This window comes from Pan paniscus, chromosome 5 (assembly GCF_029289425.2).
Source record: "Pan paniscus chromosome 5, NHGRI_mPanPan1-v2.0_pri, whole genome shotgun sequence".
Classification (NCBI taxonomy): domain Eukaryota; kingdom Metazoa; phylum Chordata; class Mammalia; order Primates; family Hominidae; genus Pan; species Pan paniscus.
The window spans coordinates 129,013,202-129,031,746 of NC_073254.2; the positions used below are offsets into that span (position 1 = coordinate 129,013,202).

The following is an 18,545-nucleotide window of genomic DNA, read 5'->3' on the forward strand; positions in this document are numbered from 1 at the left end:
ACATGCTTTACCCCACAATAAATCAGAGTTAAATGTAAGCAAAAAATGAAAACTTAGAAAAAAAGCAAAAAACATTATAGTACTAGAAGAAAACACTCATGGAGTGCAGCAGGCCTAAGAATACCACAAAAGCCAAAAGTCATAAAATATAAGATTGATAAATTTAATGACATAAAAATAAAGACTTTCACATGGGAAAAATAAATATATACAAAGTCAAAAGTAAACAGAAAGCTAGGAATTATATTTGCCACTCGAATAACAAAGGGCTAAATTTTAAAGAAAGACTACTATAAATCAATAAGAAAATCCCCAACAATTTTTTTTTTTTTTTTTTTGAGACAGAGTCTCGCTGTGTCACCCAGGCTGGAGTACAGTGGCATGACCTCGGCTCACTGCAGCCTCCGCCTCCTGGGTTCAAGTGATTCTCCTGTCTCCCGAGTAGCTAGGACCACAGGCGTGTGCCACACCTGGCTAATTTTTTGTATTTTTAGTAGAGACAGGGTTTCACCATGTTAGCCAGGATGGTCTCAATCTCCTGACCTCGTGATGCGCCCACCTCGGCCTCCCAAATGCTAGGATTACAGGTGTGAGCCACCGCACCCGACCAACAATCGTATTTTAAAAATGAGCAAACAACAACAGTTCAAGGAAAAGAAAATACAAATGGTTGAAAAATGCTTGACACTCAAAACAACTGCAAGTCAACTATGCTGAGATACTGTCTTCCTCCAAAAAGATTGCTTAAGATCAAAAAGTTTGATCACAGGCTGTATTGGAGAAAGGGTAGAGAAACTGTCATTAATTGTTTATGTATTGCTGATGAGAGTGTTTTGAAGTATGAGAAAAAAGAGTATAGAGTATATATTACTACAACCGCTAGGAAGGGCAATTTGTAATAGTGATCAAAATTAAAAAGTCCCATAGCCTTTGAATCAACAATTCCATCCTAAGTGTTAACCTACAGATGTGCTCACATTTGTGTAATGCCATATGTAAAAGGATAATCACTGCAACATTGTTTCTAATAGTACGAGGTTGAAAACAATCTCAGTGTTCAATAGAAGGCTGTTTCAATAAAGTTCAGCATGACCATATAATAGAGTAGCATGCAGTCTTTAGAAAAAATGAAGCACTTCTACATGAGTTGACTTTAAAAGCTCTTCAAGTTATACTACAATAATGGGGAAGGGGAGGAGAAGCAAAGTGCAGAATATGTATATATTATGTTATCAGTAAGCAGGAAAAAAAAACAACCTCACTGATTCAATTTCTAGTTATCTTACAAATACACTAGCAGCATGAAAGGTAGTTACCTTTTTAAAAATGTGGCCAGATTGACAGCACATAGGTTTAGAAACAAAGAGGTATACAAATTATATTATTCTGATTTCTCTACCAAATATATAGTTTATATGCCAAATTATTATAAAACAATAGGTTTACAATTCCAAGAAGGTGGCTATGAATGCTTGAGAAACAGAGTATTTCCTATATTTATGGCAAGGGTTCTATGTAATTCTTGTCTTTGTAAGTCCATCCCTATTGCCAAATTTAGTGGGCATATTAATAACACTGTCTCCCCTCTTCCTTAGCCTCCAAATTGAAGAGTCCTAATCTGTAAAATAGGGATGATGACAAAATAATAATACCATCAATCCCAACTATGTGGGATTATAATCTATATTATAAACTATAGAATTTTACAAATTATACAAACGTTGAGTCTTTTGTTATAGATTCTAGTCTTAGGTATAAGGTCTAACAGATTTGGCTGTCTAATTTCTCAGAAGTAGCAGAGGAAGAGAGGGTAAAGTGGGGTTTCTAGACTGTGGCTGGCACCCTAACACTAGTCAATGATATCTGAGAACCAAATTGCCTTTCAGTTTTCTGCTTATTTCTTGAATAACATTGAAAAAGCAACTAGGGCTTATGATAATAAATAGCAATAGCAGCAGCAGCAGCTAACACAAAGTATGAGCTGAGCACTGTTTTAAATTATACTACCTGTAAACAAAGAACATGAGTCTATGATACTAAAGTTTAGAAAGAGTATTTGGTGTTCTACAACATTCATGAAAAAGTCAAGAGTCTTAGATTAATCCTTACCTTAATCTATGAAGCAGGTACTATTATTATCTCCATTTAGCATAACTGATGAAAGCCCTGAGATTTTTTTAATTTTTAAAATTATACTTTAAGTTCTAGGGTACATGTGCACAATGTGCAGGTTTGTTACATATGTATGCATGTGCCATGTTGGTTTGCTGCACCCATTAACTTGTCATTTACATTAGGTATATCTCCTAATGCTATCCCTCCCCCCACCCCCTACCCCACGACAGGCCCCGGTGTGTGATGTTCCCCACCCTGTGTCCAAGGAAAGCCCTGAGATTTGAACCCAAGTATTCTAGCTCAGTCAGTACTAGTGAGTGGTGGAGACGGGGGCTGAATCAATGACATCTGGTTCTAGAGTTGGTATCTTTCATTATTATTCTTTTGAGCCTGTTTAAGACTTCTTGATACCTTGGAGATTCTTACAGATACCACTGTTATTATACAGTAGTAGTCTTGGTTTATAAAAAGTTTCCATTTTCTGGAAAACTCACTTTTGAAACACTTCTTGGTCACATGTTAAATTGGTTACAACTCTTTTCTAGTAGATGCTGATCAAAAAAGGCACTGCGGGTGTTCAATGGGGTGATCATAAGCCAAACTAAATACATTTCATAGCTTCCTATTTAGGTTAATTCAATTATTCCTTCATCTGTAGCTGTAAGAAACTTAACTACAGACTTTGAACAAATTTTGGCCAATCCAGATTCTAGGAGACAGAACTGCCACCAACAAATGGCCTTGTTGAAAAGCAGATGTAGATACTAATCACAGCACTAACCTCACAGGCTCTCTGTGAAGGTGTGGCTGGAAGACTAACATGAGAACAATCTTTTCCCCTCAACAACCTAATAACCATCTTTGAAAGAGACAACAACAGTTTCCACCATCACAATATTACTTGATGTTTCCTCAATGTATAATGCAAAACACTAATTTTCAGAGAGAAAATTCGTAGTGAATGTTGACAGTAGTACCACAGAAAGACTATGTTTTTATTGTATCACTGTATGAATCAATGTTTGTGTACTGAAAAGTACTGTTCCAGTCAGATGTTTCAAATTTGTGAGATACATTTATGCATCTGTATCAATATCCTTAAGTGAAATAATGAATGAATGACAAGTGCAAAATGAAAGCATTGTTGGCTTACAGTATCTACCCACCTGCAAAATTAGTTGAGAAGTAAAAATACACAAATAATTTGAATCATTTTGTTTTCCTCGCTACACTATTACTGTTGTGATTATCACAACATTCACAGTAATTTTATTTTTTAAATTCAAAAGCAGCATGTGTTTTTTGAAAAACATTTCAACAAGGTAAAGATATGTTATATAAAAAGTGAAAGTTCCCATCCCACTCGCCCTTCTCTGGGAGATTGCCTATAGCTGGGTGCTGGCCTTTTGACATTCAAAAAATTTAAATAGAAATGGAGAGATCTAGAAGTGTTAGAAATATGCCTACTATAGCAAAATGTACTAACAATTATGTTAATATTGTCGTTAATACTAATAGGTAATTCAGAAATACTGAAAGTCCAGGTACTTTTTTTTTTTTTTGCCTTCTATGAACTATATTTTAGAAAAAAAAACTTACTGACTTTAAGTTACTGCATTTGTAATACTTAGGCCATATTTGTGCCCTATACTTTGCTCAGGAGTTCCGTTTCTTGAAAGTGTTTTAAAGCATTATGGAAGCTAGCTATTTGAAAGAATTGTGTTATTCTTTTTGTAAAGTGAATAGTTTTCCTATAAAGCATTCCTTCCTAAGTTATCTTCTCACATGTTGGGATGTATTAAAAATGAAATACAACTATACAAAGCTTCCTGGTTTCCTCAACACAATCCCATAAGCGCTGTAACAATATGCAAGCCAAAATCTATTTCTTTATCTTTTAGTTTACAAAGCTATCTTTAGAAATTCTAGATCTGAGCAAGAACCAGGACTCTGCACACAAACATCAGCAGAAATAACAGATCTATTCAAGCATGATGATTGGGGCTCACTTCTACTCAAAAAGAGAAAAGATCTATTATGACCCGCAAACAGAAACTGTAAATGTCAATTCAACACTTTCATACTGTTTTCACTTTTTGGTAAAGTTTCCAAAGCGATACTGTAAGAGATTTTTAAAGATTGTTTTATTATCTGTAAACAAGGAACATCTAATATGTCCATAAATGTTAAAATCTCAAAAAAATATTTGGTGCTTTACAACCTTCATGACAAAGTGTCTTCATTTAAGTTTCTATGAATATACATAGTATACTGATAATAGACTCCATTAAAGAAATCACGAAACCACGTCATTTTAGTGAGTAAAGCTGCAGAGAAAATAATTCACATTTAGATTTCTTGAACTAAGGCAACACTCTGACAGCACCTGATTTCAATCCAAATTTAAGGTTCAAGTTTTACCTAAGGTTACATTAGTAACTTTCAAATGGTTTCCTATTTGCAACCACTTAGAAAAAAACACAAAATGTTACAATTAAGTACCTCTTTCTAAAGGACAATTCAGAAAAGGGATGGCTTAATACGCAAGAGTAAACGCTGTGCATAACGTCATAGAGCTTGCAGGACACACTTATTCCAGGCAACATCATCTCTTCCCTGAGTCAAATGTGTTTTTTTTCTTTCTCTCTCTTTTAAGTAGGAGGCAAAGGGGATGAAGGTGGCTAAATAATCTGTTTTCACAAGACAAGACAATCGAGGGGGCATATCCACAGGCTGTTTCACCCTCAAGACTCGAGGTCTGCTGGATTTCTGACTTGTGGAGACTTGTCCAGACGACAATGTTATTTACGTATTGGAGACTTTCATTTACATGACCGCGGCCGCAGTCTCTCCCAGCTTAGCATTTTCTGCCCAGGGACGACTCACGGTGCGCAGGTCTCCCACCCACCGCAGGCAACCCCTTCCCCCGAGGGGCGCAGGAGGGCCGGGACGCTGCTCCCCGGGAGCCCGCCCTACCTGGGGAGCGTTTTCGGATGCTGACCGGGAGCGACTGTGAGGAGGCAACGTGACCTCCGTGTTGCACAGGGCAGCTCGGCCGGGTGCCCACCCGCCCAGGTACCCAGCGGCCCGCTCAGCCCCTCGCCCAGGTACCTCGTCCTGGTCGCGGCCCCCGCCGCACTGCTTGCAGCCCAGCAGCCCCGAGACCGCCAAAGGGGCCGTGTACGCCTCGTTCGCGGCGGCGGCCAAGCGCATGTCGGCGCGGGGACGGCTGCGGACGCGCGGAGGCGGCGAGCGCTGGGCAGCCGGCCGCGGATCCCGGCTGCAGCGCCTCAGTCAGCACGGACGGCGGGGGGCGGGGCGGCGCCGACAAACAAGCCGCGCGGCCCCGCCCCGCGCCCGTCATTTCACCGCCCTGGCGGCCACGCAAGCCAATGCGGGCTCGCGTCTCCGCAAAGCACCGCCCCTCCGGCGCGGAGGCTGGGAACTGGCGGTCTGACGCGGCGAGGTGAAAAATCACCTCGGGGGCCCAGGTTACCCACGAACAGCTAATTCTCAGGTACGGAATGGGCTCTGGAGGGCCGCGAGGTGAGCGTGCACTGTCAGGAAGGTGCAGCACGAGTCTTCGGGCTTCAGGGACAGGGGAATCTGCCCCCTACACCCCTGCTCGGCCATTTACCTAGAACCAAACAGCAGCCAACCTCGACACTGATTCTGACAGCACCAGGAGTAATGAAGTTCTCTAAATTCGATAAACTATTGAAATTTCCCTTCTTCCTTTCCCATAATGCCCAAACGACGCTGAATCGGCAGCAGAATGCAGGACTTTGGCCTATAATCAATGCAAAATTCATTTTGCTAAGCTACGTAAAAGCTATAAATATCACTCCCCTACACAGATAATAAAACTTGGTAGCCTATCTCTGAATCGTCTTTTTTCCTCTCAAGTATATTCGAAGGCTTTACAATTTCTAATATTCCTTCATAAGCGCCCTCCCTGGGTTATAAAGAGAGAATTTCAATCTCTGAAATCGGATGAGGAACTTGGGAAAATACAGGTTACAAAGGAGAAAAACAACTGACATTGTTGGGCCCAGAACCCAGATCCCTCCAGTCCTGTGTCAGTACTATTTCTTTACATAACTCTATTCTCTCTCTTTAAAAGAAACAAATTCCTAAATTAGATCTCTTTTTGCATGTTTATGCTGTTTTCAAAGCTTAAGTGCTCAGGTTAAAAAACAAAAAAAGTTGGAACATTCTGACAAGGAAACAAGTGGAATTTATAGCAGTAGTTATGGCCACAGAACAGGACTCATAAATGAAAATAAGTTTCAGTCTTAGAAGTGACGCTACCATGTCTCAGTGAAGACTAAGTTACTCTTTTAGCTCTTCAACTATCATGTTTAAAGTGGCATGTCAAAATGGTTAATTTTTATTTATCTCCTAATAAATAAGATAAATGATACATGTTCTCTGTACTGCTTTTAAAAAATAGCTAACGCACCCAAAATATTTTTTACTGGTCAAAAGAAGCAATTTTGAGTTAATGTCGATATAGAAGAAAAGGCTACAGAGGCTTCCAAGCTCTCATCCACTGAGCACAGCCACAAAAACAAACAGTACAATCAAATGCCCACTCAGCCGTAAGCAAATACAAAAACAAAACAAACCCAGTACATCATGCAATTTGCAGCAATATGACATACCCTGCAAGATAAACTGGTTGTAAATGAATGAGTTGGACACATAAATGCACTTGATGTATGGGATTGTGAGCTGCAAAAGCTAGTTAGGTAGAAGTATGTGAAAAATGATGACTCTGGTTCTAGAAGAGTTGAGGTATGATTTTATTTCTGAAGGAATCACAGTTTTAGTTGTCTAGTAGGGCATAATCTTAGTTATGACATTTGTAAAATGAGGAATGCTTATCTTTCCATTTTCTAATGAGAGGCAAGGGAAAAGCACGCATTCAGTTAAATCAAAAGTGGCTTAAAATAAGTAAATGCAAGTGAAAACTGCTAACTGCATGCATATAGTAGTCTGATACTTAGTGCTTGATAAATATTTATTGAAGAAATATTTCAGATATACTGAAATTGTATAGGAAGCTCCAATTAGGATTCCTTTTTTCCCCAGATAGTTTCAAATTATTATTTAATGCTATCTTATGTGAAAAGAAAAATAATTTTAATTTAATATTCTAATTTAGTGTTTTATGGAGAACCTTCAAGCCATTAAATGTCAAGATTCCTTTATGGTCTCTATAAAGACTGACCTAAATTCCTCAAAGAGTACTAATTTCTTGTTCTCTGCTATAGAGCACTAGAGTGAATTAGTCACTCTATTCTCCAACATAAAAAGGTTGCCTCCAAATAAGTTTACAGTAACCAAGAGTTCCAACAAATGTATTTTTAAAATTTTTTTTCTTTTTTTTTTTTTGAGACAGAGTCTCGCTCTGTCAGCCAGGATGAGTGCAGTGGCATTATCACAGTTCACTGCAGCCTTGACCTCCAGGGCTCAAGTGATCCTCCCACCTCAGCCTCCTGAGTAGCTGGCACTACAGGTAGAGGCCACCACACCCGGCTACTTTTTAAATTTTTTATAGAGATAGGGTCTCATTATGTTGTCTAGGCTGGTCTCAAATTCCTGGACTCAAGCAATTTTCCCGCCTTTGCCTCCCAAAGTGCTGGGATTACAGGTGTGAGCCACCACACCCAACCCAATAAATGTATTAATTAACCTGCATCTATCATTGTGCAGATTTAACTTTTGAAATGTTTTGTTTCAAACAATTCAATAAAAAGTATTTTCCAAGGATTTCGAAGGTAGGCCTGATGTTCTGAAGGTGCTGCTCCTCTCAACCTCTAGGGCTGAGCACATACAGGCATGCAATAAACATCTGCTGAAAAGATGAACATCCTGAACACAGAACAGTGATTACAAAGGGCTGTGTTTTTGATATTTACCACAGGTTGTCAGTACAGGCCAGAGCTACCTTACAAAGTCTGCTATTTAAACATTTAATTTTGATATTTCTTTTTTTTTTTTTTGAGACGGAGTCTCGCTCTGTCGCCCAGGCTGGAGTGCAGTGGTACGAACTTGGCTCAGGAAGAATCCTGACATTTAATCCAAGAAGTAATAGTAATTCTGAAATATTTCCTTTCTTTTAAAAAGATTTTGGTCAACTTAGTCAACTGTATCAAAGTGAGGTTCATTGCCTCTACATCTGTCCTTAGCAGTAATGCACTCAGCCTTATTTTTCTGAAGAGCAAGCTGATAATCTATGTAAAAGCAGAGTGGTGTCAAATGACTTGATTTTAACAGAGAACTATGAAATATTAGGGGACTCTGCACTTGGAATGGTGGTTCAAGATAGGCTTCCTGAAGGAAAAAGACACCTGAGCTACAGCTTAGAGTATTAGTAGAGGCCTTGGAAAGAAAATTTGGGGGAGAGTTTGGGAGAATAGACACAGAGTTCTAAGTAAAAGATCTAGCATATGCAGAGGCCCAGAAAAAGGAAAGAGTGATCCATTAGGGAAGCAGAATACAGGAAGCTCAATGGGTCTGGAAAAGAGGGTAAGGAGAGTAACGGAAGGAGTTTAGGTAAAAGATAAGCAGTAGGCCGGGCGTGGTGGCTTACGCCTGTAATTCCAGCACTTTGGGAGGCCGAGGCGGGGCGGATCACAAGGTCAGGAGCTCGAAACCATCCTGGCCAACATGGTGAAACCCCGTCTCTACTAAAAATACAAAAAAATTAGCTGGGCGTGGTGGTGCGTGCCTGTAGTCCCAGCTACTCTGGAGGCTGGGGCAGGAGAATTGCTTGAACCCGGGAGGCAGAGGTTGTGATGAGCCGAGATCGCACCATTGCACTCTAGCCTGGCAACAGGAAAAAAAAAAAAAAAGATAAGCAGTAATGAGGGAGTGTTAAGCTTCATTAAAGAATACGGATTTCATTCTTAAGGGTACTGTGGAGTTACTGAAAGTTGTAAACTGTAGAGTGACATCAGATTTGCATGTCAGCTAAGGTTTGGAAAAATATATTGGAAGGGGCAAAACTAGGGGCAAGGAGATGAGTTAGGCTGCTGAGGCAATCTTGGCAAGGCAAGAGGGCAGTCTTCGGAACAATGGGAAGGGAGAGAAGTGCAGAAGATGACAGTGGATTTTGTCTCTCCAGTATGGTAGTTAAGTTCCTTGAGGGAGGCAATCATGCCTCAAACTCTTGTTTTTGAAATTTAGGAGATAAATCTCAGATTATCTGCTCTCCTGACCAAGTGGCTTCCCCGAGCGCATTAGGTCTTTAAAAAGTATAATCAATTCATGACAAGGAATAGATATATTTTAGTAGAAAAAGCAGTAATTAGGTTAAAAGGCATAATCATACTTTTATGGACCACATGTTAAACCCTGTACTATAGATTTGCACATCTCCTCATTGGAATCAGAATTATACTTAATGCAGTAATTGGTTAGAAAACATACAGCAATGGTTTTAGCCATTAAACCAAAGAACTCCTTTAAGAGTGGGAGTGGGATTTGTTACATTTATGTGGTTTAAGCATTCTTGAAAAATCCCCTATTGTCATTTAAAACGTTTCATTTAGAGCAAATGCTGGTTTATAAGACTACTTCTGCTTACTAATTTTGTCTAGATTTTTCTCCTCCAGCTCATATCTTCCTGTTTTTATCTACATAGCTTGTCTGCTAAGCACTTTTTCCCTTTTCAACATCATGTTTTGGGTACATTAAGATCCTTTTAGCACTGAACTTTAAACTGATCCTCTTATTTGCTCTATACTTTTTTTTTTTCAGTTCTTCAATTTTTAGAATTATATCACTTTAAAGGAGCAAGAATGTTGACAAGTCTTTGGTATTTTCCTCTCATTTAGAGTTTCCTCTTTTAGAAATGTAGTGTTTTAACTTTCTACATAGCTGTTTAGAAATATGAGGCATCACCAATATTTGTAAATAAGTAGTATTCCAAGAAGTGTCAGTGGTTTTAAATTTAAAAGTTGCTTTTACCCCTAAAGAATCAATGTGGTAAATAACGGTCAGGTTTTCTAGGCTGATAATAATAAGACCAGTAATTTGTTAACTCCTGTGTATCAGACACAACACTTTACATGTATAAAGCAGATGTAATTATTTTTATTTTACAAATTTGTGACATAGAAACTAAAAGTATGGGCAACTTGACCAAAGTTATAAAACTTGTAAAATTCAGCCTGGAATTAGAACTCAGGTCTGTCAGAATCCAAAGCAGCAGTCACTATATGAGGTTGCTGCGTTTACTGAATATATATTTACAATTTTGATAACTGTGTATTCACCTAAGTTCTTGATTCTGGAGGCAAGAAAAGAGGGTAGAAAGACAGAAAAATTTATCTCCCTTGCTTTTACTCAGGGTGAGTTTTTTTGCTTGTTTTGTTTTGTTTTGTTTTGTTTTTAAGAAATCATGGAATGGGTGATCTTGGGCTTTGAGAGCTTCTCTCCTCCATATTTCTGTCACTCCTCTCAGTGTCTCTTTCTGGGCCTTTGGTGGCCTCATGCCACCCAAAGCCTGTTCACTACATATCTCATCTGAATCTACCCAACCTCCTACATGTTCCTCACATGACCCCCGTTTCTCAAAAAGTGGTACGTTTTAGGAAGAAAGCTGGTTTCTCAAACAAATCACACTAATTTTGTAAGTTACTGATACCTCCTATTTATTTATTTAGTTTGTCTCAATAGGATATAAGCTCCATAAAATCAGAATGTCTGTATTTTTGGTTTACTGCTATATTTCCAATGTCCTAGTGCCCTGCACACAGGAGACCCTCAAAAATTATGTATCGAATGAACTCTGAAGAGATGTTTCCATTAAAAAATTGTTTAAGCTTAACTGAAAGCCTAATAATGAATTTCAAGTTCACTATTCAGGTAAACATTTTTGAGGCTTAGGGGCCACAAAACCTGCCTGTTTATAGGCAGGCAGGCTGACTCTGTGAGGGAATTAGCTTCTACTGGGTTCAGCTCTGCTAAGCAATCTGTCTTTCAGAATCTCTCCACTTCTCCTTGGAACTCATAGATACCCAAGCTCCTTTGATTTTTTCTTTGATATTTCTGTGACTGCTCTCCTGCACTACCAGGCTAGCAGCTATACAGGGTCTGACAAGAGCATGTATGGATCACTTGTTAAGTCAGGCATGTACTTACAAGTCAGACACTGCCTGTGTCTGACAAGATACCATTGTTTGACAAGATTCAGGAACATTTTGTAACCAAGTTTGGCTTTAAATAATCCTTAGGTCTATCCAAGGTGAAGTGATAGAAAAGAAAGTGTCTGTTGAGATATAAAAATTAAGTGGGAGAATTCATTCAGACATACTACAATGTTTAGAGGCTACTTTTCAGCATCATCACTGAGTTAAATAAGAAGGAATGGGTTTAATTTGGAATACTATGAGGTCTATGAAAAAGGTGAATGTGAGGGGGAAATGGACGGTTAGGACTTTAAGCCATATGTTGCTAGGCGCTACTGAAGGTTTTAAAGAAGGAGAAGGAAATATACAAACTCAAAAAAGGCAACAAAAGATACTAAATATATGCAAGTAGAAAATATTTCTCAGACTGAATATACTCTGTGTTGTATAATTTTTCTAACAGTTTTTTGAGGGGCTAGATTTCATTTGTACCTAAACAATGTGAACACATGAAATTCTCATAGTGCTTCTATTTGTGCACAGGCCAAGAACTGGTTTAGTATGTAACCTATAATTTTAAATACAAGGAATTAGCCAGGCATAATATTAAAAATTATCCATTCAAAATAGATTAAAACCAAACCTAATATCTTTAACTTATCCTGAACCCACAGACTTAATGGAACTGAACTAATCCCATTTAACCATAGGATTTTTACCCGTGGTTAAAATGTTTGGGCTAAATGCATATTAATGAGTCATTAGCTTAATCATGACAGAATTTTAAATGCTTTGTTTATACTAACGGTAATTTTTATTCAAAGAAACAAACCAATGACAATATTCTAAAGTTTTAAAATCCAGTTGTTTTTGTTTATAACAGCTATCCTGCCTTCCCTATCCATGCCTCCCCACCCTATGATTATTACTACCAAGTGGTGAATAGAATTCTGCAATATGTGCTTTTCTTGCACAGTTCAAAGAACCCCTACTCAGTTCCTTTTTGATAATCTTTAGTTGTAGGTCCTATAATCCTTTAAACCACCTTCTTTTTCTGCCTCCTTCAGAGGTCTCTTGCTTTCCAAGAGGGTATTAAGTTGTAGATTCTTAACCTGAGCACAAGTACAAGGCCACATCTGGAGACTACTTGTAGGTTATTATGTATTTTAAAAATAAAATGCTGTTCACTGAACTTTCCTGTCTGTTCTTCTGCCCTCCCAAATTCTCACTCTGTGGGCCATTTTCCCCTTTACCCAAAGGGTATAGATACATTTAGGGGACTATAGTTCATCAAATAAAAATGTTTATATTTGCTTATCCATTCTAGCTTTCTGTTTTGCCAAAACATACTCTCAAACAATAAAAGATATAATACCACTTAAAAATGTATGCTTTTTACAGGAATTCAGATTTGAATGGAATTCAAGATCATTTTGCTTGTAGTAATAGAGAATATGATTTTCTTAATTTTTGCATTTTTATTTTCTGGCAAATAACTCAGAAATACTAAAATAGTATTTTATTCAGATGATATAAATTGGAGAGGGTAATATTCTTAATTTGTTATGAGTCTAATTTTTAAAATATATGTTCGTATAAGTTTACATTGGTAAAATAATGCTATTATTTTATATATTTTATATTTTATATGCTTTCAGTTATAGACCAGACCCAGGACAGGCTAAATGAAAGTTATATTGTGAAGGTGAATTTGGTCTATAATTCAATAGACAAACATGAACTATTGTAGTTCCCACAGCTTTTTCTCTTTAAGGCTCTATTTGGCATTGAGCCTTAAAATTATGCTGTTATTTTACCAATTAACAGAAAACTTGATACTATGTAACCATTTAGCATTCAATCATTCATTATTTGTAAATATTTACTAAATGTCAAATATATGCATTTCTTTTAGACAGAGTCTCGCTCTGTCGCCCAGGCTGGAGCACAGTGGTGCAATCTTGGCTCACTGCAAGCTCCACTGCCCGGGTTCACACCATTCTCCTGCCTCAGCCTCCCAAGCAGCTGGGACTACAGGCACCCACCACCACACCCAGCTAATTTTTTGTATTTTTAGTAGAGATGGGGTTTCACCATGTTAGCCAGGATGGTCTCGATCTCCTCACCTCGTGATCCGCCTGCCTTGGCCTCCCAAAGTGCTGGGATTGCAGGTGTGAGCCACCGCGCCCGGCCCAAATATATGCATTTCTTAAATCATATGAACAAGCAGAAATCTCTTAATTCGAGATTGGGATTTAAAGTTAGACTTAACCACTTACATAAATCATACAGATTAGCAGATAGCTTGGGATTCTGTTAGGAAGCATTAAATAGAGGGTCATCTAGTTTACTACCTTTGCAAAGAAAAAATAAAAAGCCTGAAAACCTCTCTAGTTGTAATCCCTTTAAATTTGAAATGAAGGGCAATTGAACTTAATGATCTCTCAAACTTTATTTCAGCTCTAAAGTTCTAATCTTTTAATATAATTCCTGGCTAGGCACAGTGGCTCAATGCCTGTAATCTCAGCACTTTGGGAGGCTGAGGTGGGAAGATCATTTGAGGCCAGGAGTTTGAGACTAGCCTGGGCAACATGGCGAGAACCCTGTCTCTTTCTATAGAACAATAATAAGAAGAAGAAATAGCAAAAATATAATTCCTGATTTTATCCAGAGTTCTATGCTTTCAGCTAACTAGAACCTGGCCCCTTCCTGCTCTGGACTTCCTTGTATATTATCAGTGGTTTTCAAATTATATTTCTTAAAATCCATTCCTTACACATACTTTAGAGATATTATAAAATATTAGATTTGAACTTTGTTTTTCAAAGTAACCTACAAATGTATATCAACATTAAATTCAATGGAGACTGCCAAAACAACAATTTGTTGCCAGTAATAATTCAGTTATTAAATAATGTCTCTCCCACCATCTGTGTGAGCACATTTGAACATTCTTGTAAATGTATAAATGTGTCAGTGATTAGGAGGGGTATAGTTTATGTGTTCTAGTCTTTTAAAAAATTAATGCCTGTCTACATCAGCTCAAGTAAAACTATAATAGTGAGTGAACTGCTACAGCAAGTGGATATTTTGCTTTAAAGATGCCAGGAGAGGCTCAGGCACATTTGCTTGGTATGTGCTCCTGAAAGGGTGTAACTGTCAATTTTGTAATGTCGAAGGAACAGATTGCATATCCCATCATGATTCCTTAGTTTTTAGTGGATATTATACATTTTGGTGCTTATTGTTTTAACTTTTATATTTATAATAAAGAATGCAAGTAGTTGTTTGAAATCATTTTTTTCACTTTTTTGTTCAAGCTTCTGGATCAGTTTAACTGCAGCGTATCTTGAGAATGCAAGGTGAACTATTTAAAAAGTTTTCACTCAAAACCATTTATCTAAGTCTATAATTTCAGGGATGACTTCTATAGTTCATTACTAGAGAAGTTTCTCTGAACATGTAGAGCACGATAAAAAATCAAAGTATAAAGATATTTTCAAAAACCCACAAAAGCACTTACCTGTGTGAATCAGATTTTCTTGATATTATGCATATAAGAAAATATAGAAATACTGCAACCATCATTCATAACCCCTTAATTTCAAATTTTCTGAAAATATAAAATATAAAATAGCCCCACTGTTTTCACTAATTGATTTGATAATGAATTTTCTTATTTGAACTTAAATAATTTATTGATAAAACACTTTTACAGTTTTAGATACTATATACATCAGAATTCTGGTAATATTGTTTTATTAAAGACTAAGCTGACAAAGAAATTAAAACACATTTTTTACACACACACACAAACACACACACACACACACAGACACACACCCCTCATGATCTGTATCCTGGAACTCACACTAGGTTTGGAGGATCCAAGCTAGTCTGTGGCTCTCTACATCACTCACCCAAGACTTGGGTCAGGCTTTAAGGTTCAGAGAATGCTCCAATAATTTCTACTGGTTCCAGCAGAGTGCTGGGGGAATCTAGTTCAAAGTCTTATTCTCATTAATGCCAAATAGAGCCTTAAAGAGAAAAAGCTGTTGGAACTACAACAGTTCATGTTTCTCTACTGAATTATAGACCAAACTCACCTTCACAATGTAAATTTCATTTAGCCTGTCCTGGGTCTAGTCTATAACCTAAAGCATTATCAGTCCTTTCAGCCCTCTTCAAGAAAACATAAATAAAGTCACTCTTATCCTTTAGTGACACACATGCCAGTATGAGCAAGAATAGTCTTTATCCTAAATCATAAAATTTTGACCTAATAACTATTTTCATATTACATTTCAATTGAAAAAAATTAAGTAGTTTGGATTTGTTCTTATTAACAAAGATATTATTGATATCCAGATAATTTTTAGTATAACAGGCAGGTTTTAAAATAACGCATTTGCTTTCTACAATTAGAACTTGCTTTATGTCAATAAATTCAACTTTCAAGTATTCAATTAGATTTTAAAAATTAAACTACAGTACTTTAGTTTGTAGATCATAAATACGCATTAAAATGTCACAATCTTCAAATATTGCACACTACATTTATACGTAAGTGGGTTTTAAAAAATCTAAACTTCAAAAGATGCCAGAAAAAAGTATGTGGATCAGGTGAAAGAGCAAAGCAGAGTCAAAAGCAGCAGGATGCAGTTCAAATAGGTCACACTCAACTTTTAACTTTCCCTAAGAACAAAAACACAAGCTTAGCAACAGCTTTTAGCCAATCACAAAGCAGACAAACAGGTAAGGACTCAACTGCTCCAGATACCGGTGAGGCCTAAGCTTCTTCTTTTTTTCTTTTTTTTATATATTGTCACAAGAGAAAACAACAAATTATAAAACAGGATATATTGTCCTAGGTTAAAAGTAACTGATAAAATCTTCTCACCAACTCTTGGCAAAATAGATTAGATTTTAGTATTGTAGTGATTATTTGTTTCATCTTTATTATGCCAGATACTGTATACATCAAGTTACCATTAAAATAATAGTGTATTTTTAGTTAAAAAAAATTTTGTGGGAAATATTCTTTCTTGCTGTGGGTAGAAAATAAAGGTAGAAATATCCAGTGAAATGCTACAGGCCAAATCCAAAAATATAAAATACTAGTAAAAACAACCATACCACAAATACAACTTTCAAAACAAATGCAGGATCAAGCAAACTGAACAAATTGCACAGTGCAATTCTATACAATTTTTTCCTCTTTATTTCTATCACTCAATACATATCCTTCTTCTTGGAGAGAAGAAGGTTTTCAGAGGATTTAGAAGAGATTTTCAAGAGTTACAGATTTCATCACTGTTATATTTAGCACAGACCTCAGATTTGCTCAAACTGACAGAGCATTACCTGCAATATAGACACAAAAACACTGTGAAACAATAGTTAACAGTTTTCTTCATTTTGCTTCAGTTTGCCAAATTTATATTCTAAAGCAGTTTCCAATATTTTCTGTGACTATCATCATGAACGACACTTCTTTTCTCTTCAAATACTACTTAAACCATTTGATGGTTGTAGTTCCCTAAAAAAGGAATTAAAGTAGAACAGTTTGCTTTGTCATTATCATTAATAATCTTCTTCACCCACCATTTTAGGAGACACTTTATTTTCTTTTTTAGAGATAGGATTTTGCTCTGTTACCCAGGCAGTAATGGGGTGATCATGGTTCACAGCAGCCTCGAACTCTTGGGCTCAAGTGGTTCTCCCACCTCAGCCTCCTGAGTAGGTAGGACTACAGGCATGCCACCATGACTGTCTTAATATTTTGACATTTTTGTACAGATGGGGTCTTGTTATGTTGCCCAGGCTACATGGACTCAAGTGAACTCCTGCCTCAGCCTCCAAAAGTGTTGGGATTACAGGTGTGAGCCACCTTGCCGAGCCCACCATGTACTTTAAAACAAAGGAGGTTTGCTAATAACATTGTAGGATGCTGTAAAATAAGTGTATAGATGTGTATTTCCCCCAATATTTCATTGTTTTCCATACAACCCTAGAGTAGGGGAAAAGTTTGGAGACTAGCTCTAGGTTTTATTTATCAGTCATATCTTGCCTCATCCTTCTTTTTTTTTTTTTGCACTCCCAGACTGGAGTGCAATGGCACAATCTCAGTTCACTGCAACCTCTGCCTCCCGGGTTCAAGCAATTCTCGTGCCTCAGCCTCGCAATTAGCTGGGACTACGGATGCCTGCCACCAAGCCTGGCTAATTTTTTTTTGTATTTTTAGTGGAGACGGGGTTTCACTATGTTGGCCAGGCTGGTCTCGAACTCCTGACCTCAAGTGATCCACCCGCCTTGGCCTCCTACTGGGATTATAGGCATGAGCCACCACACATGGCCTCATCCTTCTCCTTTATCTTCAGTTGTCACAGATAACTAAGCTATGTTGAATCAGAAAAAAAAGGTAGTTTAATATATCATTTGGGGAAGAAACATCAATTCTGTATCAATCTCATGTTTTTGGGGGGACTTTTAAACCCTAATAATTCAGAACAGTATCCATCCAAATATTACTGAAAGTTTCATTAATACACATATACTATATCTAAAGGATTGGTTAAATTTATAAAAATTTATATATGTGGATATACTAGTCTTATTTATTCATCATTCAGTCAACCAGTGTTAATTAAGCACCTACTATGTGCCAGGCATTTTTTTTTTTTCCTTCCCAGTATATATTTTTTGAGAACAACATCCATATCTTCTTCCTTTCTCCTTTCTTCTTTTAATTTCCTATAGTGATGCACCCACTTGAAGTCCTTTTACTCCTAACGGGGCACCTGGACGGAGGAATGAAGAATGCCTTAAGCTACAAAGGCATGTAATGTTGAAAAGCTAATTGTTATTGTAGCAGTTAGGTAAATGAATGCCAATTGATGGACAGCTTTTAAACTAGTAACTCAGATTTTTAATCTAAGATATGATTCCACAAGCAGGGCAATGCTATACTAGTTTCGATTTGATATTAATAGAATATCTCAAACATATGTATGCATCAGGCATTGTTCTAAAGCTTTTTTTTTTTTTTTTTTTTTTTTTTTTTTTGAGATGGAATCTCATTCTGTTGCCCAGGCTGGAGTGCAGTGGCGCGATCTCGGCTCATTGCAAGCTCCGCCTCCCGGGTTCATGCCATTCTCCTGCCTCAGCCTCCTACAGGTGCCCACCACCATGCCCGGCTAATTCTTTGTATTATTTATTTTTTAAGTAGAGATGGGGTTTCACCATAGCCAGGATGGTCTCGATCTCCTGACCTCGTGATCTGTCCGCCTC

At 37.5% G+C, this 18,545-nt stretch overlaps 1 protein-coding gene across 2 annotated transcripts in view; it reads right to left on the minus strand.

The window, feature by feature from the left end:
- Positions 1-18,545, minus strand: part of SESN1 (sestrin 1) — a 106,452-nt gene that overhangs the window by 17,656 nt on the left and 70,251 nt on the right. Inside the window, exon 1 of one of the 2 annotated variants that reach the window (XM_063604973.1) lies at positions 5,227-5,986. The exons of the other annotated variant lie outside the window; for it this stretch is intronic. Coding sequence (XP_063461043.1) covers positions 5,227-5,328 — 102 coding nt within the window. The 5' untranslated portion in view covers positions 5,329-5,986. Of the gene's footprint in view, positions 1-5,226; positions 5,987-18,545 lie in introns of those variants that run through there. 2 annotated transcript variants of the gene reach the window in all.